This window comes from Thamnophis sirtalis, unplaced genomic scaffold (assembly GCF_051295495.1).
Source record: "Thamnophis sirtalis isolate CommonGarterSnake01/CBP01778 unplaced genomic scaffold, rThaSir2_p1.2 scaffold_1, whole genome shotgun sequence".
Lineage (NCBI taxonomy): Eukaryota > Metazoa > Chordata > Lepidosauria > Squamata > Natricidae > Thamnophis > Thamnophis sirtalis.
In genome coordinates, this window is record NW_028261381.1 from 66,799,836 (window position 1) to 66,826,700 (window position 26,865).

Here is a 26,865-nt window from a genome sequence, read left to right on the forward strand (position 1 = left end):
CTTTCAGTTTTATTTTAACTGGGGAAAAAGGCAGGTCATCCCACTGCTTTACTATTCCAAAATAAGTTTTAATAACTACCATTACTGCATTAATATGTTGGAGCAGATTGCAAGCATACCCATACATTTTCTAATTTAACTCAGTAGCAACCTAGCTCTGTGGAATTCTCTTCCCATCTCAGCCCTCATGCTGGCCTTTAGTCACAAAAGGTCTATGTAGGTCCATTTGTTCCTAACCCAATCATCCCTCTTTGCTTCATCAGTCCATGATCCAAGGGCCAAATAAAAAGGAGGAAAAAAATGAGGATTCATCACTCTTTCCATGCACTGTTGCAACACACTCTTTCCTTGCTCCACTGTCCAATTAACAGTCATTCCTAGCATCTTGTCAAAACTATTGCTACTCAGAAAGACTTCTGCAAGACCACCAACACCCTACATTTCAGTGCATTCTTCAGACCACTGCAACTAATCTATCCCTTGTGTGGCTAATATGTCAGATGACCTCACCATTTCCTTTGTGAAATTCTTCTCTGATCCCAGCAGGTAGGGTGTGATGAAACTCTCCCCAGGTCTAATCTGGCCCATGAAGCCGTAGAAACAGAGGTAGCCAACAAGGAACTTCCAGCGTGGGTCTGGTGGAGGGTCAGGAGGCTGTTTCTCCATTTTTTTCTCCTCTTCAGACATAACTCCCTGGTAGCTTCTTGGTCACTTTGAAAAGATTCTTTTCGGTGAAAGCCACAGTGCTGATTTACTGTTTGTTCAGTTTCTCTTTTCACTGCTGTGTAGAAACTCCAACATGCAGAGGTATGCCTCGCTGGTATGTCTGTAAAAAAAGTGGCACGTCAGAAAATTTCCTGGTGAGAAGATCACAAACTAATCCCTACCTTCATCTTGCCAGGAATGTGCTGGCTTTGCAATATTTCCTGAACAAAATTGTGCTCAGTTTCCACAAATGTCTTCTATGGTCTAGCAAATATTTACTTGATACTAGTGACCAACACAGTGGAATGTCAAGTCAACCAGGTCAGAATATTTCTTTTCTTTTCTTTAAAAAAGGTGGTGTTTTTTTTTGAGGAAATCAGGAAACCCAAATAAAGAAACATGGAAAACTTTGGTGAAGCAAAGTTTATTCAGCTGTACTGCTATCTTTATAAATAATAACTAATGCTAATATCATTTCTTCATCTACTACATTGAGGACAGACAAGGAGGCCAAAAATGTAAGAGCATACAGGGTTTCTCACAATGGAGGAATGACTTGAACTACACATAAACTCAACACTACAATACAGAATAGCATTCTGTTATACTAAATTCTGGTACTGGAGAAGACTCCTGCGAGTCCCTAGGACTGTGAGGCAATCAAACCGGTCAGTCCTAGAGGAGATCAACCCTGACTGCTCTTTAGAAGGCCAGGTCCTGAAGATGAAACTCAAGTACTTTGGCCACCTAATGAGAAGGAAGGACTCACTGGAGAAGAGCCTAATGCTGGGAAAGATTGAGGGCAAAAGAAGAAAGGGACGACAGAGAATGAGGTGGTTGGATGGAGTCAATGAAGCAGTAGGTGTGAGCTTAAAAGAACTCCAGAGAATGGTAGAGAACAGGAAGGCCTGGAGGAACATTGCCCATGAGATCATGATGCATCGGAGACAACTTCACCACTAACAACAACAACAATACTAAATTCTGATCATAATATTGCAATAATTACCAATTTAGAAAGTACAAAGACACCTTCAAGTCAACTTTGACATCTTGTGATTTCATGTTCACATCCACACTTTTCTTGCCAATGCAGAAATATTTTCCTGTTGGCTTTTTTGTGTGCCTGTTTAGACTTTCCTGTCTAGCTTACATTGTTGAAATATCGTGGTAGTTTCCTACCTGTATTCTGCCTAATCTTGAAACTCAAGGAAAGTCAGTTGGTACTACATCTGTGAACATTGCTAATTAACAATTTCTTATTCACTCAGTTTTATCTCAGTTGAATCTTATTCTAGTTAGGGTGCTGTAATGCACTAGGCATAAAGCTGTCTTTCAAGGTTAACTGGAACTTTCAGCCACATCACATGGCTACAAAAAAGCTCTCACTAGCATCCAAGACAAGCCTGCCAAGAAAATTGTTGCTTAATGGTCAAGGAGAAAGTCCCAGTTTCTGTTAAAGACAAGAAAGGATTGGATAAGCATTACTAAGTGATGTAGATCAATGATTTAACTCAATAAAAGACATATTCCTATTTTTCTAAGAGTTGCACTAGCAACTGCGATGTGTTGAACGGTCTATATTTCACTACAGGCGAGGCATTTTCCCCACTAACAATGTATAGCATCCTCTAAAAGAGTGTTTTTTTAAATATTTTGCAATAGGATCCCTGACCACTTTTAAAAATTAGAGGATGCCAAAAGAACTTTTGTTTGTGTGGGTTAAATTTATCACTGTTTTACCATATTAACAATTGATGCAGTCATAGAATATTTATTGAATCATGTAAAAATAATATTAAACCCATTCTATATTAACATTAATAAAATATTTTTCATGAAAAGCCTTATTTTTAACAAATTTAAATAATGAGGAGAGTGATGTTAATTTAAGAGTTTATAAATATATTTAATATCTTACAAATAATTTTTATTTCAAAGTCCCCTGAGATGGTCTTGGGGAATCCTCAGGGCTCCTTGGATCACATTTTAAGAAATACTGTCCTAGAGTCATCCATTTATCATTGCCCAAAATAACAGCAAGGACATGCTTTCTATTATTTTTAACAACAGCTGGTTGATACTTTGATGAGATTACAAGTGACTAGTAGGAAAATAGCTTGAAACCTGGTACAAGAATGGCCTGAATAGTCAAGATCACACACTCAGGAAAGTTTTTAATTATTACCACAGGAACCTGCAAAGCTTGCAATTATTACATTTCAGTTACTCTTAATAAAGTTTTAAGGACTTTAGACTTAAGCTATATGACTATAAAGAGGAAAAAATCCCTAGTCACAAGCAGAAAGTATTTGTATCTAAAATTAAGGAAAAGACTTAAAAATAGAAAATAGATGTTTTATCTGCTGCTTTCCCAGAACTCTACACACGCTCTCATTGAACAAATCGTCAAGGGTAGCTGTCCATCTTTTCCCGTGCCTATTCAGAAATAAGGCCTGTTCTGCTAAGAGGACAGATTAGTGGAAATGGGACTACAATATGTATCAATTCACCTTCCCTGTTTTTGACAATATAGTGACAGATTTAAAATGTAATGCAATGTACTGACTGGCAAAAGTGAGAGATAACTAATGTACATCCTCTCTTATTCTCTGCCTATTTTCGCAATCTGTTTCAATATTATGGAATGGGTTTCAGTTTTCCTCCCACAAGGAAAAACAACTCACCAAACTCTGTACAGTGTTTAAATCATCCTATAGAACTCAGTTCTATATGAAAGTTGTACAGTATATGAAAAATGGACCCTTCATTGCAGAACTGATGCTAGCAATTTGCTGCTGTTATGGTCCAACCATTAAAGAGAGAACTACTCTACACACATGGATAAAGAAAAGGCAGGGCAGTTGAATACCACACAGATTGATTAACAAGCCGTTGCGCATCATATGAGTTAATGGGGAAATGATCAAATATATCTCTTAAGAGATCCATATTGTAATTGGATCCCACCTTCAACCTCCTCCAGATTGGATTACATTATTTCATAGAGTCGTTACTCTGTTTTGCCTTTTGTTTACGTTTTACCCATTTATGGGAAAGCTATTTTCAGTTATTACCATCTCCTTTATAGACATCTTAACATATCTCTTAAAGAAAAAAAACATGAAGTACTGAACACGTGGAGATCTCTAGGAAGCAATTACTAATACTGGTTTTACTTCCCTCTGCTCCCAGTTTTTAAATCTGCTGCCCCTTTCTGTTTCCTAAAAGACCACTTTTGACTACACTGGAAGGTTTCACAAAGGCTTCAGCCATTCCAGGATCCACTCAAGTCTCCTCCAGCCTCTCCCCAAAGTTATGGAAAATGAATAGCTGAGTTCATTATATATCTCTGATAAGAGCTTTATAATGTGCTCAAGTTCTAAAGAATCAACAAAGCTTTACATATCCAAAAAATTACCCCACTCTTCAAGCATATTAGTAGCCCCCTCCTCCAATCCTAGAAAGTCAAATTTTAAAAGCCACAAGAGCTCCCTTTATAAAAAGAAACCATTGGATGCCACCTTCTAAAATTCTGAAATCCAGAGAAGTTGGATTTTTCTCACTACTGCTACATATTACCTGTATTTAGCCAAGGAACTGCCTAAAAAGAAAAGTGGCAGACTAGGTTTAACAAGTCAATTATTGCTTTGTCAATTTATTTCCTAAAAGGCCTCAAAATAGCATATACGAACGTTACAGGTGATCATCTCGGAGCAAAGTTCCCAGCAGTGGGAACAAGAAGATGGCAATAGTCAGCTGGGGCAGTGGAGCACAAGGAGGCAGGAGTCATGAAGGGCAGGGCTGGCTGGAGAATTCTGGAAGTTGAAGTCCACAAGTCTTAAAGTTGCCAAGTTTGGGAACCACTGCCTTAGAGAGCTGTGGTGTACCACGTAGCCTCAGAGCTGTGAAGCCTCAAGAGTGGCGTCTGGCTAATGACGGACAGGATTTGATTCATGACAAAACAGAGAATGCTGGATTGCCATCACTAAGTGATGTGTTCATGTAACATGGAGATTTATAGCAGCATCACTTAAGGATGGAAATCCTGTTCTCAAATGTAGCTCACAATATTGTAGTCCTTAGTAATGACTGGTTGATTAGTGATTGCTTGAAATTACAACTCATCCCCCCCTCCCCCCAAAGTGGCACAGTTCCAGCATTCCGATGGCGGTACTTCGCTTACAGTCACATGACCTAATTTTTGGCACTTGGCAACCAGGCTTTATGGCCAGGTGCAACATTCTGTGTTCGTGTGAAGTGATTTACAATGGGTTTTTTTGCCAGAAAAAAAACAAAACGCCCTTAGAACGCATTGACTCACTTAACGACTGTGCTATTTGCTTCACCACCACTGCATTAGCTTTACAATCATGGCTTTCACTTTATGACTACCATGAAAAAGGTCATAAAAGCTGATCAATCATGTGATGTCTCATCTTACAACCATCATGGTTTACCATGGAAATTCCAGGCTCCGTTATGATTGTAAGTTGAGGACTACCTGTACCTGTACTCCAAATTAAATATGTCACATGCAGGTTTTTATCTAATTTTAACTATACTATAACTGTATCACGTACTGCAAAAAAACACATATCTTGCAAAATGGGTACAGAATAGTAAAATTACTGTATATGTAAACGGTGCTTTTTCAAATGGCAATTGGACTTTGTTATTTCCTTGAAAATGACCTTTTGCTTCTTCAGTGGCCTCAACAGCTCTCAGAAAGAGTACTAACAACCACAAAGGAATCTAAATCCTTCCATCCTCCTCTCCCCCAAACCACCCAGTCAAAACTGAAGAAGCTTCTTGGATGAGAAGCAAAATATCTTCCTTAAGGAGGAAACAAAGTCCAGTTTCCTTTTGAAAAAGCATCTAAGGCAACCATGACCTGGATGACTAAGAATCTCCATAGAAATTTAGTTATATGTGAAAGAAGATACCAACACATACAATCTATGGTATCTTATTAGTACATTTTTGTAATAAACCCCCAACTAGATTTTGGCTTGCGGAACTAACCAAAGTTAGGCTTGCTTAATACATGGATGAGGAACCACCAGAAAATAGCAAGGCTATAAACTAGACTGGGAAGTTTTCAAAACATCCTAGCAGGCATACTGGTAAACCAATTTCCACACAGTTTCCAATAAAGCTAGAGAGACATCACTTACAGTATATGAAATCTCCAGAAGTTGACTTTGACCTGAAGGAGAGCTTACATTACATACTCACCATTAACCGATATAAATGAGGCTTGGTGCCAAGGTAAACAAGTACAGGATTTTTGTCCTAGTCTGAAATCCCATGCCAACCTCTATGGGTTAAACAAACTCAATGCACTTATAAAAGCAGAGCAAATATGCTCCCAAATATACTGTTAATCTTTTCAAAACTTTTTTATTTAGAGGACATCGAATTGGTCTCCTTCAATAGCCATTAGAACAGTCTTTAAATAAAAATACGGAGTAGACTTCTACTTGATAGTGTCCTACTGGAATCAACAGTAGGTCTGAATTTTTCATGACTAACAAGCTTCATTGATTCTTATGAATTTATTCTGTAGTATGGATAAATCTGAATGTTGTCCAATGTTGTTCTAAATTAAATGAAAAATTCCATATTGCTGTAAAATTAAAACAATGAGTGTATTTGAATTGAAGGCACTTGGGTCTTTCTCCACCCAAACACACATGAAGGCTCATGGAGACTCAGAACAAACATGCATATGTCAGGAAACTCTCAAAGAACTATCACCTGGACCATTAACTTCCAACTGAACTTTAACCCTCGGGGTAACTGAGTCACTCATTTCCAATAATGCAGAGCACTCAGAATATAGGTTCCTAAAAAACAGATTTAAAAAAATGTTTATCCTACTTCAATTTGTAAGCCACGTAAGTTACATTTTTCAAACAATTGAAGAGGGTAATTCTATGGCCCTTCTATTCTGGCAGTCACTATAGCTTAGTTACCCCAGCTTGATGCACTTGATGTATGAAATTTGTTTTTCCAGAGCACACAAGGTCTTTCCAATATTCTCTGTTATGAATGCCAGTTTGTTACTGGTTCCATTCAAGGCAGAAGCCATTCTTCTCAGAGGCTATCTTCTCCTTACATGATCTTACCAACTGACTATGACTGCCCAGCATCCGAACCACAGTTGGTAGGCACAAGGGGACAAGACTTCCCCCTGGCACCAGCCATAACTGGATGGCCATGTAATCCCTGAAGAAGGATGGGCTATGAGCTATTTCCCTGTAGTGTGGTGGATCTTATGACTGTAACTGAGTTTGGTCTGCTTTTTCCTTGAAATATAATAGGGTTTTATTACTGTTTCTTTGGCTGTCTGATTATTTGGATTTTTTTCCCCAATTCTAATGTGTAAAACAATTAGAGCTGCTTCTGTGGCTAGGTCAGCATTTTGCTGAAGTGTGTGGTGTAGGAAAAAATAAAAAAGTCATGATGGCACCCCTTTTTTATCTGTGCTACAGATATGATGCAGGTAGTCTTCGACTTACAACCATTTGTTTAATGACTATTCAAAGTTACAACAGCAGTGAAAAGTGACATGACCAGTTCTCATACATATAACCACTGGGGCACCCCACAGTAATGTGATCAAACTTCAGGTACTGGGCAACCAGGATGCATTTACAATGGATTGTCATTTCCAATCTTCCTAGGAAACTTTTGATAAACCAAGTCAATGAGGGAAGACAGATTTGCTTAACAACCGCATGATTTGCTTAAGAACCATGGCAGAAAGATCATAAAATGGGGCATGGCTCCTTAATAACATGGCTCCATTCCTTGCTTAGCAAGGGAGATTGTGGACTCAATTATGGTTGTAAGTTGAGGATTACCTGTATGACAAGGCATTAATTGCATAGTCACAGCTGCCATTTTGACTTTTATGAGTCCCCACCCTTGCAGATGTCCCTAAAATTGGTTAAATAATAAAAATTGTTTTCCCATAACATACAATATGTTCATTTTGTCAATTCAGTTCTCCATATTCCCTCCGGAAATTCATCTTAGTGTTGGTGGGTTATTTTTAACTTTTAAATTGTTTTTTCCTCTGTAATTACAATTCTCTATAATTCTGGTTTTGTTTTTAGTTTCCTTTTTTTCTATAACCATAGTTCATAAACTTTATCCTGGAAATCAGTTCCCGATTCCCTGAATTTTGCCAGTTTCAGAATTGTGTCATTTGTCCTGCAGGGTTTCTAGTTTAAATATCTGAAATAAACAGTTAAATAAACTCTGCCCAGTGAACATGTACAGAAACCAAGCCAGGAACCAGATAGCTAGATAAGGTTTATGGGGCAGCTTCTGGAAAGTAATAAACACAAAGGCAACAGTCAACTAGCCATCACCTGCAAGTCATTAGAAGTGGCTTAACCCCAATTAATCCTAGTAAGTATCATTTATGAGTGATTGCTTGCACCCCTATACTTCTTGCAACAAAGATATGAATTTTGCTCAGTCAGAATTCAAGTCTAAAGTATTTATTGTAATAAAAGAAAAAAATCATGCACTGTTAAACATGGCCAAGTTAAAAGACTAATCACAACCTATCTAAGACAGGACTCTCCACTTTGTCTCAGTCCAACAATTTTCTAGCAATAAGATAAAAATATGTGACTTTAGAAGTTGTTGAACTATAACTCCCATTTTCCTGATTTAACAGGGCCTATGGTGAGATACTAAGAGATCTGGAGTACATTGACATCTGGAGGTCGTTATACTGTCCATATGCATGCTAGCACAATCATGTGCCAATTCTACACCAGCAGGTCTTGTCGGACTCCTAACTGGGCCATATATGCAACTGTGTATTATTGTCCAAAATCATAAAGCAGATCAGGATTAGTCACCCCCATTCTGTAGAAAAGATGGTGCACAGTTAACACTCATTCTGGCCTTTTTCCAACAGAGCACATAGATCGGTAGACAAAACAGCCTGTTCATCACGTGACACACCAAAGACCAAATATTCATTTTAACTTTATCATGCATGTTTGGCATATACTGCAACTACATTCCAACAATCTGAAACCACAACCTTAAATTGAAGAAGGTATAAATCTTTTGAAATGCAATGAAATCTATTGTGTGAAAACATGTTTCCCACTGTTACAAGTAAACTGTCTAGAAAGGCTAAAGCCTCCTAATTTAGCTAGGTTTTTCAACCATGAATGGCTCTTAAATATATGTATTATATTGTTATTGTGTCCTTAAAATATAACATAAACTGCATTTGATGAAGGGGTGGTTAACTGAACTTGCTGTATGGAATACCTGTTGAAAGAAGCCTAATTATTTTTAACATTCCAATTTTGTTGCCTTTGATACTTGTATCCAACTTTTAAAAAAAAATGTAAGAAAAGGCATAAAATTGATAATTAAACAAAATGTTTTTAATTCATTACTTCCCATCCGCAAATAAGATAAAGCTTTGAATACAATCACTTGCCCTTTCCTAATCTCCGTTTCCCAATAAGATTACCTCTGTGCACTCAGGACCAAATAGATGCTTCTGTCCCCTGTATCTTCTCTTTATCACAGAAGTAGTGAACAATTAGCGGGGATGCAAACGCGACAAACTAGATCCATAAGCACGTGTTGTGTACTATAGTCCAACTTAGTGCAAGTGCGCCTTCTTATTCTGCACCCAGTACACAGCAAGTGATCATCATTCCCACGCACTCTCCCTCCCTCCTTAAGAAGATAAATAACCTGGATAAGGCACATCGCTGTCCTGCGGTTTCCAGGTGGCCCGTGGATATTCTCTGCCAGCCTAAACTGCCCGTTTCTCCGACGGGTCTCCGAAGTGTTCTGCCTCTGCCTTACCTCGCTCTCTTAATCCATTGGCTCGGCTTTATGAACGGGGCACGAGTCCCGCGTTTATTACGCGAGAGAGATTCCCTGGCTGCAGGCTCTTGCCTTACAGACCTATCGCCCAGACTAATCCGCAGTTGTCGCACGTGGAAGGCGGGAGGGACTCACGGCTCCTTGGGAAGTGTAGTTCTTACTGTGGGTAGGACAGGAGCGCCATTAAACTACTATTCCCACAATGCAAGCAGGGCGGAAAAGGAGCGATAGAAATATGTGCGTGTATGTATGTATGCGTTGATCTTTAATCCAAGAAAACGACGCGTCCTGTTGGGAATAAAGTGATCATCGCGCTCCCGAATATTATCAGTCTGTTCTTACCCTCCAGTTGCAATCCACAACCATTTACTTGGTAATAACCAAGTGTGATTATATTCGTATAACATTGGAAGCCGCAAGTCACTGGCAGACCCACGTTGGGTGTGTTTATACAAAATCAAAACAACACTGCATTGTTATAGTCGTGATCCATCTTCCTAAGAGTTAAATGACTTTTAAAAGGCAAAGCGGCTTCTGTTAAGATTACGCATTCGTTTACTTTCAATATGCTTTCGTTTCTTTTTCTCTTTTTTAAGATAACACGGAGCAGCAATTATAAAGCACACACATGGGATGGGCATGGAAAGAAGGACAAACGACATGATATTTTACTTACAATTAAAGTAACACACATGGCCACAATCCATCCAATCCTCTCTTTAATCTAGGGTCTAACTATCTGAGAGCACTTCTAATGCTGACGTGAAGATAATTCCATTTCCGGGCTGTTTATCATCATAGGATGCCTGCCTTGGGTAGTGAGGTTGTTGAAGGTTTTATGTTCTTGTCAAGGCTTGCCAAGGAACAGCCCATCTGTACTTGGCGAGTTACCGTACTTCCCTGCCCTTGTAGCCGCTGGACTTCTCCACTAGAGTTCACAAGCGTCCCATCTTTAATCCTTTAGCTGATGAAACAGGACAGAGTTGGTGCGCACTTTCTCTAACCTTAGACAAGCTTGTTTGCAGGCAGTGGCGACTGACTCTTAAATTTACATTGCAAAGGAATAAGAACACCCTAGAGCCTGATTCTTTTTTATTGCTTTTCCATGCAGTTTCTTTACGGTACTACCGAAGTGGCTTATTGTTGCTTTCTTTGCAGATATTTTTTTTTCCAACTTCCAGCCCTGGAATTCCCAGGAGTCACCCATTGAAAAGCCTCACTCTACATTGGCCAAAAAGAGAGAGCGGAGGAAAGCAGAGCTTTTGATCAGGAGATAGGAGAACGTTTTTTGCATAATGCTTTAATAACATTCTGAAATGTATCTTCAGCTTTAGATGCAGGAGCCTTGCTCTTCCTAATGGCAGAAAATAAGGATGTTGAAAAGGGGTTTGGCAGCTTAATTTCCAATTCTCCTGCATTGGTCAGTTTCATTAATTTCCCCGTGCTTCCCCTAAATTAAGAGTCCACTTTAGGACTCAACTAACCTCCCTCTACTCTGGAACGGTTTTTCTCAGAATTGTGGCATTAGGAAGGGCATCTGGCCAGTAAATGCTCATCTCCATCCAGTATTACCGACTGGTAAGAGATTAGAGGGTTGTAAAAAAAGGGGGGGCTCCCATAGGGTGCTTCTTTTGTATGCATTCATGCTCGTGCCTTTAACTTGGGGGTAAAGTACGACCAATATGCTGATGATACTCAATTGTATCTTTCTACCCCGTGCCAGCTCAGTGTAGCGGTGGACGTGATGTGCCGATGCCTGGAGGCTGTTAGGATCTGGATGGGGGCAAACAAACTTGTGCTCAATCCCGATAAGACTGAGTGGCTTTGGATGTTGCCCCCAAAGGACTGCTTGGACAGTCCATCCTTAACCCTGGGGGGGTGAAAATTTACGCCCCTCAGAGAGGGCTCGCAATTTGGGAGTCCTCCTGGATTCGCAGCTGAAACATCATCTGTTGGCTGTGACCAGGGGGGCCTTTGCCCAAGTTCGTCTGGTGCACCAATTGCGTCCCTATTTGGACTGGGAGGCACTTCTAACGGTCACTCACGCCCTTGTCACCTCGATGCTGGATTACTGTAACGCGCTCTACATGGGGCTGCCCTTGAAAAGCGTTCGGAGACTGCAGTTAGTTCAGAATGTGGCCCTGCGAGCAATATTGGGTGTGCCGAGGTACACCCATGTTACACCTGTCCTCTGTGAGCTGCACTGGCTACCAATTGGTCTCCGGACTCAATTCAAGGTGTTGGTTATCACCTTAAAAGCCCTACATGGCTTAGGGCCAGGGTACCTTCGAGACCACCTGCTGCCACATACCTACCAGCAGCCAGTAAGATCCCACAGATTGGGCCTCCTTCAGATGCCATCAGCCAAACAGTGTCGGCTGGCAGGCCCTCGGAGGAGAGCCTTCTCTGTGGCTGCTCCGACTCTCTGGAACCAGCTACCCCCGGAGATCCTGACCATACCCACTCTCATGGCCTTCAGGAAAGCTGTAAAAAGTTGGCTGTTCTGGCAGGCCTGGGGCTGTTGACCTCACTGTTGAGGTCCAGCCCCGATTAGAATGAATGTGTGAGGTTGTTTGCTGTTTTTAAACTGTTTTCTTTTATTGTTATGTGTTTTTTTTAATATTTTTTGTAAGCCGCCTGGAGTCCTTCGGGATATAAATAAACAAACAAACAAACAAACAAACAAACAAACAAACAAATAAATAAATAAATAAATAAATAAATAAATAAGAGTTTTTGACTCTTGGCAGTGGGACAAGTGTTACCAATATCAAAAAAATGGTGGAATAGAATCACTAAAGATGCAAAAGGAGGAACAGAATAAAATGTGAATGGCAACAATTAAAATGTTTATTTATTTATTTAATTTAAATAATTAAATAGAATTGTTACATTGTCCCGCAGCACGTTGTCCCCTGGCGAGCTGGCCATGGTGAGTTGTCTGCAGCAAGTTGTCCCCTTCCCACCAAACTTTGGGTAAGGTAAACTGAACTCCAGTATTTTATGCTGAATTGTGACCTTTAAAAAATTTCTCCACTTAATGATTTATGACATTTTTTGCAGCAGTCATTAAGTAAATCACCGTGGTGGTTAAGCAAACACCTTGGTCGTTCTGCAAATCCTTTGCCTGGAATGCACATTTTTTTGGCCAGAAACCAGAAATAAATGCCAGTTTCCAGCAAAAAAACCTTCTAAATTGTGATCATGTGGCAAGAAGACACTGAAAAAGGTCATAAATGTAGGCTAGTTGCTGAGCGGCACAAATGTGGTCATATGACCAGGGGGGGAATTACGATGGACTTCCCTGGGGAAGTCCATCGTAACTTCAAACCTTCACTAAGTGACTGGTTGTAAGCCGAGGACTACCTGTAGCCATAAGGAGATATGAGGGCTCAGAAACACTGGTAGCTGATCCCCATGCAGTTTTTATCTAGGTAGAAAGCAAGCAAGCACAATTCTAAGTAGGCACAGATGGAATCAGTAAAACTAAAAAAAGCACCAGCTGCTGAAGCGTGACTGAAAGCTGGATCCTCATGGTTTGAAATCATTTCCTCTTCCCCCCTCCTTTTGGTTTTTCCCCCTCCCTTCTCACTGCTTGTTCAGTTACTGTTGTTCATATCCTGAGCTGCATTCTTAGTTTCACCTAGTTTCACCTCGGGCTTTCAACAGAAAACAAGGGCGCTGAAAACAATGCCTTAGGGCCGTTTTTCAGAGTTACGGCCTTTGCAGAATCTCCATGATCATGTGATCAAAATTCAGATGCTTGCCGACTGCTTCATATTTATGACCGTTGCAGTGGCCCAGGGTCATCTGATCCCCGTTTGCAACCTTCCGACAAGCAAAGTACCCAACTGGGAAGCATACTATAACGCAGCAATCATGACATGGGTGAAAGATTGGGTGATGCTGAATAGAAGGCGCCTATTGGCTATAGAGGGACATGACCTCCCCCAGGGATGGCATGCCTCCCTCTGGCAAGAAAGAGACACCCCCCATAGGTACTTCATGGGACATTATATTCGGAAGATTTTGATGGGGGTCTGGGAAAAAATGAGGAAAAAATATTATCTTAGGGTTCCGTGTTGGTTGGCACCATTAGAAGCCTTAACGCATCCGAGTTTATTTAATTGGACAAGAAACATAACATATAAAGATATTATGACAGAAGAGGGCAACATAAAAACAAAGATGGAATTAGAGCAACAGGGCAGGAATTTGGAATGGTGGGAATATTTACAGGTTAGAAACAGGTTTAAAAGTGATAAGGCACGTTTCGGGATCTACCCAAACCCTCAGGGGCTAGATAAGATCTTGTTTGGTGGAGACAAAAAAATGTTATCGAAGATCTACCAATTTTTGACCTGCCACAATACTAATGAAGAGATGGACAAAAGCCTTCTAACAGTATGGGAGAGAAACCTAGGTTATGAAATTGAAATGGGCAAATGGTGGGATCTATGGAGTAAGACCATTAAACTTACAACATCCACTGCATTCAAAGAAAACATATACAAGATGGTTTATAGGTGGCACTTCCCCCCAACGAGGTTAGCTAAGATGTTTCCTGGGTTATCTCCATTGTGTTGGAAATGTGGAAGAAAGGATGGCACATTCTACCATATTTGGTGGTCCTGTACTGAGGCCACGAAATATTGGAAAAGGATTAAAAAATGGTTAAAAGAGGTTACCGGGGCAAACATTGAATGGAGACCTGAGAACCTGTTACTAAGCATCAAACCAGATAACATAAGTAGTTCAATATGGCATTTGAGCCTGCATATAATTGTGGCCGCAAGAATAACCTATGCACAATTTTGGAAATCCACCACTATACCGCCGGAAGACGCATTAATTAAAAAGATCTACGAATGTGCAGAAATGGATAGAATGACGGGTTGGCTGAGGGATAAAGGAGAAACAGAACATTATCTTAGCTGGAACCTATGGTATATGTGGGCGACTAGGAGAACAGCAGGGACTTAAAATGGGGAAAGTTAACATAAGTACTGTAATAGATCCCTGAATCTTGCAATGAGAAGATGTGGCTTAGAGATCTAATAATTGAGGAAAGAAAGAAAAACTGGGCTGTGAATGACTGTCACCGTGGGGGGGGGGAGGGGGGGTTGTATGTCTAAAACGGTATCTGTATCTGTATGTTTTACTTTATATTGTTATGTATGATTTGTCTTGTTTATGTCGTTGTATTTATGTCGCTGTATTGTGTTTTTCTGTTTTTTAAAGGTAATGTTTAATAAAAACTATGTTTAAAAAATAATAAAAAAAATAAAAAATTAGCTAATTTTTAAATTAAAAAAAAAAAAAAAAAAAAAAAAAAAAAAATCATTTCCTCTTCCCCCCTCCTTTTGGTTTTTCCCCCTCCCTTCTCACTGCTTGTTCAGTTACTGTTGTTCATATCCTGAGCTGCATTCTTAGTTTCACCTAGTTTCACCTCGGGCTTTCAACAGAAAACAAGGGCGCTGAAAACAATGCCTTAGGGCCGTTTTTCAGAGTTACGGCCTTTGCAGAATCTCCATGATCATGTGATCAAAATTCAGATGCTTGCCGACTGCTTCATATTTATGACCGTTGCAGTGGCCCAGGGTCATCTGATCCCCGTTTGCAACCTTCCGACAAGCAAAATCAATGGAGAATCCAGATTCACCTAACAACCAGGTTACTAACTTATCAACTACAGTGATTCACTTAACAACGGAGGAAAGAAAGATTGTAAGGGCAAAGCTCCCTTAACAAATGTCCCACTTAACAACAGAAATCTTGATCTCAATGGCCGTAAGTTGAGGACTGCTTGTAAAGCCTGATAGGTTTAGTAAAGGGGCTATTAGGAGCATCAAGACTGTGAATGAAACATGTGTAGAACATGGGTCCTCGGAGGACCATGAGGGTGCCCACATCACCCCACCCATCCTTCGGCCTAGCACAGGACTTACCTTCGCAAGTCCCGCAGGATGGAACTGAAAGGTAAGGCCAACAATTTTGGCCTGCAGAATGCTTCTGGAGGTGGTGGGGGTAAAAAAAGGGGCACACAGACGCCCCAGGAGGCCAAAAAATGGGCGAAAATGGCCCATTTTTCACCTCCCCTGCCTCTAGAAGATAGCTAGAGAGATAGACAGAGATAGAGAGTGAGAGACAGAGACAGACAGACAGACAGACAGACAGACTGTCTTAAGCTCCCTGAGGCTGAGAAGAATTGCTGCAAAACCAAGTTTCCTGAAGTTAGTTAGTTAGTTTAATAAACTTATATGCTGCCCAATCCCGAAGGACTCCGGGTGGCTTACATAAAAGACAATTTAAAAAGTACTAAAAAGTTTAAAAGTAAGAAAACAAAGCAGGGTTAAAAACACAACACACTCAACCATAGTGGGGCTGGACCTCATTCAAGAGGTCAACAGCCCCAGGCCTGCCGGAAAAGCCAGGTCTTAATAGACTTTTTGAAGGCCGCGAGAGTGGGCAGGGTCCGGATCTCTGGGGGTAGATCGTTCCATAGGACCGGAGCAGCTACAGAGAAGGCTCTCCCCTGAGGAGCCGCCAAACGACATTGTCTAGTTGACGGCACCCGGAGAAGGCCCACTCTGTGAGATCTTATCGGTCGCTGGGGGGTATGTGGCAGAAGACGGTCCCGTAGATATCCAGGCCCTAAGCCATGCAGGGCTTTACAGGGAATGACCAGCACCTTGAAGCGCGTTCGGAGACTGATCGGGAGCCAGTGCAGCTCGCAGAGGATGGGTGTAACATGGGTGTATCTAGGTACATCCAATATCGCTCGCGCAGCTGCATTCTGGACCACTAGACTCCCAAATAACTGAAAAAAACAATCTAGTAAAAAAAAAAAAGGGCAACCGAAAGAGCAACATGCAAACAAAAGCAAATAAAATACCCCCAGGAGCAAAAGAAATTAAAGTTTAATGTGTGTGCATTGTTCAAAGGACTGTTAAATTGACCCTCACCACCCAGTCACATGACCACCTAACCACGCTCACCCAGGCAGTCCAGCCCCCCAACAGTCTGAGGGACCGTGAATTGGCCCCCTTTTTAAAAAGTTTGAGAACCCCTGGTGTAGAGTGTGTCGAATAAAGAGGAGGATCAGTTCCTGGATTATACTGAGCTATAGTTTATTTATTTCTGGTTTATTGCATAAAGCACATTAGTTAGGTTCCCACAAGGCACTAAATGCTGACACATACATCCACATTGGTGTTAGTTTAAATGCTCTATGGAAATTAAAGGCAAAGTGCAACTCAATTGTTTTGTAGGAGAATGGCATAGAAATGCAATCAATTGCAAAGTATACGAAAAGAAAGCCATTGCCATTGCAAATTACTGGACAGTGTTGCCAAGAAAACACCATGGACCAGTCCCTGTAGTCACTAAGAGCTTGACTCAAGAGAGACTGAACCTTTAATTTCCTTCAAAGAATTTTAATTTAGAAAGCATGCTGAAAATTTGGCAAGGGATGCCAAGTCTGTATCCTGCTCATACAATAAATCTTCCCAGGATTATTAAATACCAAATAAATCAACCTGAATCTGTCTATATAGTGTAAACATACCGAGAAGGTAGAGATGTTTGAATATCAATGGGGAAATATTAAAAGAGAGTTTTTCAGAGTTTTATAGTTGAATGATCTCTCCACAGTTTTAATTGGCAGTAAGGTTTACATCTTTTTGTCATCAGGTAAGACATGCTTCATTGCCAAGGCATTTATATTATCTAGTTTGTCTCAGCCTGTGCTAAAATTGTGCTTAAAATAACCTGACAACAGCTAGTGGGTGCAGGGAGTAGGAGGAGGTTAGATCTTGAAATGGCAGGACTTTCTCCTGCCTACCTATGCAATCCATCACCACCACTGCAGTAGCAATAGCAATAGCAGTTAGACTTATATACCGCTTCATAGGGCTTTCAGCCCTCTCTAAGCCGTTTACAGAGTCAGCATATCGCCCCCAACAACAATCCGGGTCCTCATTTTACCCACCTCGGAAGGATGGAAGGCTGAGTCAACCCTGAGCCGGTGAGATTTGAACAGCCGAACTGCAGAACTGCAGTCAGCTGAAGTAGCCTGCAGTGCTGCATTTAACCACTGCGCCACCTCCCTGCCCTCCCCCCCCCCCAAAAAAATTTCTCAACAGTTACTCAGGCTACTTTTAAAAACCAACTCAGCACTTTTCAGAAAGAAGGCTGAACCTGTGCTGAACCTGGTTTAGTGCTCTTTCAGAAGATTATTCAATCCGTGTTTGCATGTAGCCCCTAAAACATCTGACTATGTAAGTTCCTAGCAACAATATGAATTGAACTTTGAGGCTTTGTTGACCAATATTGGAAGGTTACGGTGTTGCCCTGGTGACTACTTGCTAGGAGCTTATGCAGAATCTGGAGTGAGTTTTCACAGGGGGTTAAATCTGAGAGTCTTAGCCATTTGTCCAAATTCACTGGGTCTCATTCCAGTTAAGGAGAATGAATGGGACTTTGGTAGGATGGGATGGAGGGAAGGAAACTAAGGTAGGGGAATCCACCAACAACATTTGGCCATATGCTTCCAGTGGTAGTTTAATTTAGTTTATTGGGTTTGTACGCCGCCCACTCCCGGAGGACTCCGGGCGGCTTACAATAAAAAGGGGAGGGGGATAAATAAGACAAAACAACAATTTTAAATACAACAACATACACAATTAAAGTGGGGCTGGATACTTCAATAGCCCCAGGCCTGCCGGAGCAGCCAGGACTTAGTAGCTTTACGGAAGGCCGGGAGGGTAGTAAGGGTCCGGATCTCAATGGGGAGGTCGTTCCAGAGGGCCGGAGCTGCAACAGAGAAGGCCCTCCCCCGGGGAGTCGCCAGTCGGCATTGGCTGGCAGATAGAATCCGGAGAAGGCCAAGTCTGTGCGATCGAATCAGTCTTTGGGAGGTAATTGGCAGGTTACTAGGGACTGGCAGTAGTGGCAGCAAATACACTGGAATAATATTCTACCACTTGAAGGATTGATGGATGGCGCTTTAACAGGGCCGTGGGAAAGAACTCTTGTTAGCACTAGTTATTGTGAAATTATCTTAATGTTTCATTTTTGAAAAGATTAAATGCAGATAATTACTCATCTCTGCTGGAAACCTAGTCACGATTAGTTGAAATTCACAGACAAAGAGGTACCAAGTTAAGTCTCCCATGCACCCCAATCCAAAGCCTAGTATTATTCAAAATGTATACTTAATGTTACAATACAATACAGTATTTTGCAGGCAAATGCTGAAGTTGACAGAAACAATGCCCATCTCCAATATGGTAATCATCATCAGATAGGCTAGAATTCCCTGAGTGAGAAGGACACATCGATCATAATAACAAAAATCACAAAAAACCCTTCCCCCATCTTGATATCCTGCATTGGCCCCCAGCTCAGCCCTACTCTGCAAGAACAACATGTTTAAGTAATATGATATTTTCCTCCTTGTTTCTGTACTGCCAAGTACAGCGTCAAGGTGGAAAAATATGTATGGGCAGGGAAGAAGCCAAGAGTAAAACTAAAAATAATGCAAGATGTGCGTGAGAGGGGAGGTTTGAAATTACCCAATTTAAAACTATACTATGACGCAGTAGCTTTATCTGTAATTAGTGATTGGATTAATTTAACAAATGATTGGATACTTAATATCGAGGGGTATGATCTGGTATATGGCTGGCATGCTTACCTGCTATATAACAAAAAAGTGGACAAGAATTTTAAAAGTCATATTTTAAGGAATGCTTTACTGCGGGTCTGGAAAAAATATCAATACAAATTAAATGATAAGATACCCATGTGGGCAATTCCTAGACATGCAATAGAAAATATGAACATAGTACAAAAACAGGATATAATTACTTACAGACAGCTTCTTACCCTAGAAAGGGGTGTATTACAACTAAAATCCTTGGATGAATTAAAAGAGGAAAAGGTAATTCAAACATGGTTCCAGTATGGACAGCTACAGGCCAGGTGGAAATCAGATCAAAAAATTAGTTTTATGCAAGTGGAGGATAATTTATTTAAACAAATAAGAGATCAAAGCTTAATGCATATAAAGAGACTATACAATGTATTAATACAGATGGATTCCGAAACAGAATTAGTTAAAGACTGTATGATAAAGTGGGCTCAAAATATTGAAGAACCAATAATGTTGGATACATGGGAAACAGAGGTGGGTTCCTACCAGTTCGCACCTATTCGGTAGAACCAGTTCGTCAAATCTACTGAAACAGTTAGAAGAGGTTCCACCAGTGGACCCGGAAAGCAGACCACACCTACAGAAGAGGTTCCAAAATTTTTTGAAACTCACCACTGGTCCTTGGATATAATTATTCTACACTATCATGCTCATATTTATAAAACTCAGTGCCTCTGTTAAAGGTAAGGATGACAACTGCGTTTGTGGTGCAATCAGAACATTGCATGTGTTGAAGTTGTTTTAAAGCAAACCAAAGATGCCTTTTAAAAAACAAGTTTACATCATATTCTTATGCATGCCAGTGCTATGTGTGAGGTAATTTAAGGTGGTTCTGACAAGTGTCGTTGGCATCTTCATATCCGATCACATGGGCGGCAAGCCACTCCCATCCGGTCACATGGGTGGCAAGCCACTCCCACAAAGGAGGCCACTCCCACAGAGTAGGTTTGAACAATTTTTGAAACCCACCACTGATGGGAAAGGATCAGGGTAAGAAATGTAAAATTTACACAAGCCCAAAACTTGAGAGAAAACTTTTATAAGATGTTTTATAGATGGCATTTAGATCCTAAAAAGTTGGCTTCTATGTATCCGAACTTAAAACCCAAATGCTGGAGATGTGATTCTCTCGACGCTACATATTTTCATATATGGTGGATTTGCAAAAAGATTAAGGCATTTTGGATAAAAATATGGTGGATTATGCAAAATGTTCTTAAAAAAAGGATAAAGTTTACCCCTCAGTTATTTTTGTTAGGCATAATTACTGATTGTACAGCTGTAGAGATTAATTTGATTTTGCACTTAATAACGGCAGCTAGATTGTTGGTGGCGCAATATTGGAAGAAGGAAGATTTGCCTACAATTCAAGAATGGACATTGAAAGTCATAAATTTAGCCAAGATGGCTAAAATATCTGCATATCATAAGGACCACTCAAACGAGATATAAACAAGACTGGAAAAAATGGATCGATTATATACAAAATAAATATGGGACTAAGAAATTCTAGATAGCTTATGATTAAGATCAGGAATGATATAACTTGTTTAAAGTTAGCCTAGCAAGGGGGAGCTAAGCTCAATGTAAAGATGTTATCAATTTTTTATTCTTTTTTCCAATATATTTTAGACTGTTTTTGTTAAAGATTTATACTGTGTATGGGTTCTGGGAAGTCGGGGGAGGGAAGGCTGGGGGCGGGTTGGGGGGAGGGTGAGAGGGAGGGATGAATATTAGGCTTGACAAGGGGTGTTAGATTTTAATGTAATATGATTGCACATGTATACTGTCTTCTCTTATTTTTTCTTTAAAACTAAGATATGTTAAGTATATTGATATGAAAGCATAAATACCATCAACATAGAATGGAGTTTGCTCAGAAGCTGAAATACACCAATAAGAGGAAGAGTGGGAAATAGAGGAGAGAAGAAAGATAGGAAGAGAGGGATAGAAGAGAGGGTAAGGGGGGGGAGATGAGGAGGAGAAGGAGGAGTGGAATGAAGAGAGAGGAGAAGGAGAAAGGAAGGGGAAGTAGAGTAGAAAAGGATGATGGAGGGAAGAAAGGAGGTAGGAGAGAGGTAGAAGAAAGAGGTGTATGGAGAGCAGAAGAGCTAATAATGGGTTTTTATCTTTCTGGGCGTTGATGACAAGAGGAACTGATGTAATTACTATTTAATACAATAGGATATTGGCTATGTAATAGTATACATGTGATTATATGTTATGAAAGTGGAAAATAAAAAAAGGTGGAAAAATATGCCAGGTTTTAGTCATTCACTACCATAGAAGGAAATCTAGTGATAGCTGTGATGCGAAAAGAAAGTCTAGAAAGGGAGCCTGCCAGCTCAGGAAAAAAGTGACAGCATTTCAATAGCAATGGGGGAAAACCTTTAGTTTCCACCAGGGTGTCCATAGAATATGGTTGAAAAGTCAAGATGTATGTTACATATAGAAAAAGGGCAGAACTTCAAGATCACAGCTGACCTTTCTGACCATACCCTGTGGACATCCCTAAATCATACAGAAGCAAGAAAGCAGTGCCTTGCTTTGTCCTGTGACTTGCCAAGTGTTTGCCAAGTGTTTGCCAATCCTGCATTGTTACAATTTCAAACAGCCCTAAATAAACAATTACATTTAACCATGGTTTATTGAAAAATGTACAGTTGGCTGGCTTGGCACAACATGTGAAGACATTAATTCTAGGAACCCGAGTTTATGAATACAATACCAGCTCCTTTTTTCTGGGAAGCCTCATGTTGAGGAGTCCTTGGTATTCTCTGAGCTTGGTTGTTTCCGTGCAGATGTTTCATTACTTAAACTAGGTAATGTCATCACTGCTAGTCCATCATTATGTTGTCCTTCATCTTTGGTTACTTTATTGAAAAACAAGAATTTGGCTTTTTCTTTTCTTTTCCTCTTTCCCCTACAATTTTCCCTCTTCCCTGTTTCCTCTCTTATTTTCCTATGACTTTCACTTTTTTTGTATTTCTCTATTTTATATTATATTTGTAGGGATATGATAGTTCAGTGGCTAAGACGCTGAGCTTGTCAATCAGAAAGGTTAGCAGTTCGGCGGTTTGAATCCCAAGTGCCACATAGCAGAGTGAGCTCCCATTACTTGTCCCAGCTTCTGCCAACCTAGCACTTCGAAAGCATGTAAAAATGCAAGAAGAAAAATACGAACCACCTTTGGTGGGAAGGTAACAGCGTTCCATGAACCTTTGGCGTTTAGTCATACCAGCCATATGACCACAGAGACATCTTCAGACAGCACTGGGTCTCCAGCTTTGAAACAGAGATGAGCACCTCCCCCTAGAGTCAGGAACGACTAGCACATGTGCGCAAGGGAAACCTTTACCTTTAACTTTTATTTTATATTTGGATAAACTAATAAAAATTTGAAGTCTGAAAAGAAACAGTAATCTGTTTGTTACAAAGTAAGCTTGTCCATCTGTAACTCCAAGACACATTTTCCCCCCTCAATTGAAAGTTGACAACTTGTGAGGAATTGGATTGTTCTAGATCCTGAACTCTTGACTGAATAATGAAATATAAGCATTTGTGGCCAAAATATAGATTTCATCATACAGATGCTAGTGATTCTTTTCATTTAGTGAGGGGGCAACCGGCATTCCATCTTCTTTTGTTCCCTTAAATATTTCAGAGATTTTAATGTACCTTGAACCCCCATTAGCAAATAAATGACAATAAGCCCATAAGTCCTACATTTTAAAAAGTTAAAGTTCCGTTACGTTTCAAATGGAACAAATCTTTTTAGAAAACTACAAAGTTAAAAGTAAAATAACAACCCTAAGTGATAGCAACAAAAATCATCTCTGGGATAAGGCAGTTCTCAAAAGCTTTTGATGGAGACATAGCAGCTGACATAAAAGCTGAGAGCTGTTGTTCTACTTGAAGTGTGTGTGTGTGTGTGTGCGCGCATGCGCACGCACACATGCGTGCATTGGAGGCTTTGTACATGAGTGGATGACTGGACAAAATGGCTCTCTCTCTCTGAAGAAGCAGTTGTATCATTCGGAGATATTTCTACGACTGTAATGATCACCAAAGACCAAGTGGCTATGGGGACTAATAGCATTTTATAGCATTATTCAGCCATCACTAAGACAATATAAAGCCTGCCTTCATAACATTAGATAGGCACAATGATCGTTAGATTATTCCAGAATCCAGTAGAAATCACTAATGATGAAGTAACCAAGAAACATCTTAGATTAATATGCCAGCTATAAGCATTCCTGAACAAAGATTACTTTGACACTGATGCTTTCTGGCTCCAGGCCATGAATGACAGAAAAGGCTCTTAGTTACCATAGTGGAATCTCTTCTCTGTTACCATGGAGCTACCCTTCTCAGTGGTCCAGAAATTGCAACAAGCACTGCGAACATAGCAGTAAGATTATTGACTACTGCACCAAGGGCCTGATGTACAATACAGCTACTGAGAAAATTGTTCTATTTTTCCTTCCTCCTCCTCCTCCTCCTCCTCCTCCTCCTCCTCCTCCTCCTCCTCCTCCTCCTCCTCCTCCTCCTCCTCCTCCTCCTCCTCTGTGTGTGTGTGTGTGTGTGATGAACATCTTATTTATGGTGTCAGGCCTGCAGTTAATTTCCTTTTGGGATTTTTGGCCTGCCACACTCTCTATTATTTTCCTATGCTGTTTCATTAGTGTAGTAATTGGGAGGGGGAATACAAAGGAGTAGAATTGTGGAATGTGTTGTTGTCATTCCTTTCTAGAAGCCCAAGGTCATCTTTTGTCTCCGCATCTCTGCACCTGACTGGAACCAGCTGGGTGGAGATGCCAGCGTGGCCAAAGAAGATTAGACCATGTGATAGATTTATGGGTGTGGGGATAAGATCATGAACTTTCAACTGGGTGGAATCCCAGGAAGGGTTAGATTTGGGATTCCACAGTCGTTGCCAACATGTCTGTCTTATTAAATTGGAACTTTAAGGATAGTTTTGCCTTGGACTCTAATTTAATTCTGCATGATATTTGGAACGCTGACACATGGGTTTTAACATTTCCTAAATTCTTTACTCATTTTCTTCCCGTACCACACATTTCTCAACTTTGCTTTGCTTTGTTCCCAAGTCATATGATACGATACACAAGAGTATACTAATAGCTGCCCCTACCTAAAATAATTGGTGGGAGAACTTATCCATCAACTTTCTCTTCTAGTTGCCCTGCTCTCCATAGACTTTAAGTTACAATCTATGCAGAAATTGGGTACATTTCAGTTCTAAATCAAGGTACATAATCATGATGGAAACAAACATATGGTTCAAACATAGGCCACTAAGAAGAGGGACTCAAACTATTCTCCAAAGCACCTGAGGGTAGAACAGGAAGCAATGGGTGGAAACTAATCAAGGAGAGAAGCAACTTAGAACTGAGAAGAAATTTCCTGACATCTAGCACAATTAATCAATGGAACAACCTCCAGAAGTTGTGAATGCCCCAACACTGGAAGTTTTTAAGAAGATGTTGGATAATCATTTGCCTGAAATGTGTAGGGTTTCCTGTCTAGACAGGGGGTTGGACTAGAAGACCTCCAAGGTCCCTTCCAACTCTGTTATTCTATTCTGTTCTATTCCATTCCATTTCATTCTATTCTATTCTAAGGTTCTGATAAAAAAGTAATTCAGGATTAGCTGCCTATTCCCAATCAAACAAAATAAAATCCTTCTGGGAGTGATTGTAAGTCTGGTTATTTACTTGACTTTCATCTTTTGCCAATGTTAGCGGAATATAACCAAGTAGATCCAAGGGCAGTGAGTTCTTTGAAGAAACTTACTTTTCTTATAACTATCCTCAGTCAGTGACAAAGCCAATTCAGGGAGGGTCAGCCTTCTAAACCTTCCACAATGTTGGTGGTTCCAGTTAGTCCCTGTTCACTGTTGCCAGATGAAGCCCTTATCTAAAATGCTGCTTAAGCAAACTAAAGAATATAGAATTATGCAATGAGAGAAACTTCTTACTTCTCTTTTACAGATCCTGCAAGGCCTCCAATCACAGAAAGAAAGAAAAACCAGAGGAATTGTCCCATACGTTATTGTATAGGGAATACATTCACTGCAATACGACAGATTATGTATCATTTATAAAAGAATGGAATAGAATAGAATAGAATAGAATTCTTCATTGGCCAAGTGTGATTAGACACACACTAGGAATTTGTCTTCAGTGCATAAGCTCTTAGTGTCATACAACAATAGTGATAGATCATTATCATAGACATTGTAAAATACATTCATCATAAAACATTAGCTATAACACTTATTGATAGTCATGGATGCCAAATAAGCAATCAACATAAATCAACTAGGATACTAAGTAAACAATAGAAATCATAAGATACAAGCACAAAGTGAAAGTCATAAGAAGATAAGGAGACGGGTAATAGGGAAGAAGTCCTTGACTTACAACAGTTTATTTAGTGACCGTTCGAAGTTACAACAGCACTGAAAAAGGTGACTTATGACTTATCACTTTTAAAATCACTGTTGCAGCACCCCTCTGGTCACGTGATCAAAATTCAGATGCTTGGCAACTGACTGTTATTTAGAATAGTTGTGGGGTTCCAGGGTCACCTTTTGCGACTTCTGATAAAATCAATGGGGGAACCAGATTCACTTAATAACTGTGGCAAGAAAGGTTGTAAAATGGGGCAAATCTCAAATTAACTGTCTCATTTAGAAACAGAAATTATGAGCTCAATTATATTCATAAATCAAGGAATACATGCAGTGAAAATTAGAACCTTGTGAGATTATTTGTTGCTTCCTTTATAGGCATGTTAAACACTTTTTCAGTGAAAAAACTTTTCTCTATTTTTATCTTATTTTATTTTTCGTTTGCTTTTTAGGGTTCCAGAACAAAATACAATTGTTGGAGATCTGAATTCGGCAGAAGCCTATTTGAAAGATTAGGCTCTTGAACATAAGCAGAGTGCTGAAAAAATATTGAGGAGCTAAGCAGCAAAACTTCCCATTTGAAAAAAAATCATGTTTTTAAAAGCTGTGTCAAAATAATTCTAAAGAATAATAAAGGGGGGAGATATTTTTTTAAAAAAACTCTCATTGGGACATTTTACAAGCAAACAATGCATTTGTAGTGAAAAGTTTCTCAGAAAATGTAAACTCAAAAATACATTAGGGTCTCAAAATCCTTATATATGACGGTTTTGATTTGGTTTTTTAAAATCAGCATTGAAGAAGAAACATTAAAAATTCCAGGACAGACATATTTTACCAGAAATGGAGACAGAAAAAAAATGAAGTGAATTAACATGAACATGCGTTATTCTATAAAACCACCGTCCAGACCTTCCGCACAGCCCTCAAGATCTGGCTATCCCGTCAGGCCTGGGGATAAGATCCTAATCTTGCCCCGCCCGAATGCCGAATGAATGTTGTGTTTTATTGGTTATTTTCCTTTATTCACATTTCTTTTGTGTCCTGTCTTGCACTCCCCTCCTATGAAATGTAAGCCGCCCTGAGTCCCCTTAGGGAAAAGGGCGGCCTATAAATGTCAATAAAA

General features: G+C 40.1%; 1 protein-coding gene and 1 long non-coding RNA gene across 5 annotated transcripts in view; one reads left to right on the top strand and one right to left on the bottom strand.

The window, feature by feature from the left end:
- SLC19A1 (solute carrier family 19 member 1) overlaps positions 1-10,403 on the bottom strand; it is a 27,957-nt gene extending 17,554 nt beyond the window's left edge. Inside the window, exons 1-2 of one of the 4 annotated variants that reach the window (XM_014068240.2) lie at positions 10,262-10,403; positions 511-826 (exon numbers count right to left, since the gene is read on the bottom strand). In XM_014068240.2, coding sequence (XP_013923715.2) covers positions 511-687 — 177 coding nt within the window. In that variant the 5' untranslated portion in view covers positions 688-826; positions 10,262-10,403. Of the gene's footprint in view, positions 1-510; positions 827-1,714; positions 1,818-9,450; positions 9,691-10,261 lie in introns of those variants that run through there. The other 3 variants (XM_014068239.2, XM_014068238.2, XM_087714636.1) reach the window with 3 other exon arrangements.
- Positions 10,335-26,865, top strand: LOC148049493 (uncharacterized). Its single transcript, XR_015696524.1, has 3 exons — positions 10,335-10,467; positions 12,490-12,561; positions 26,192-26,865. It is a non-coding gene; the product is annotated as an uncharacterized LOC148049493 (long non-coding RNA).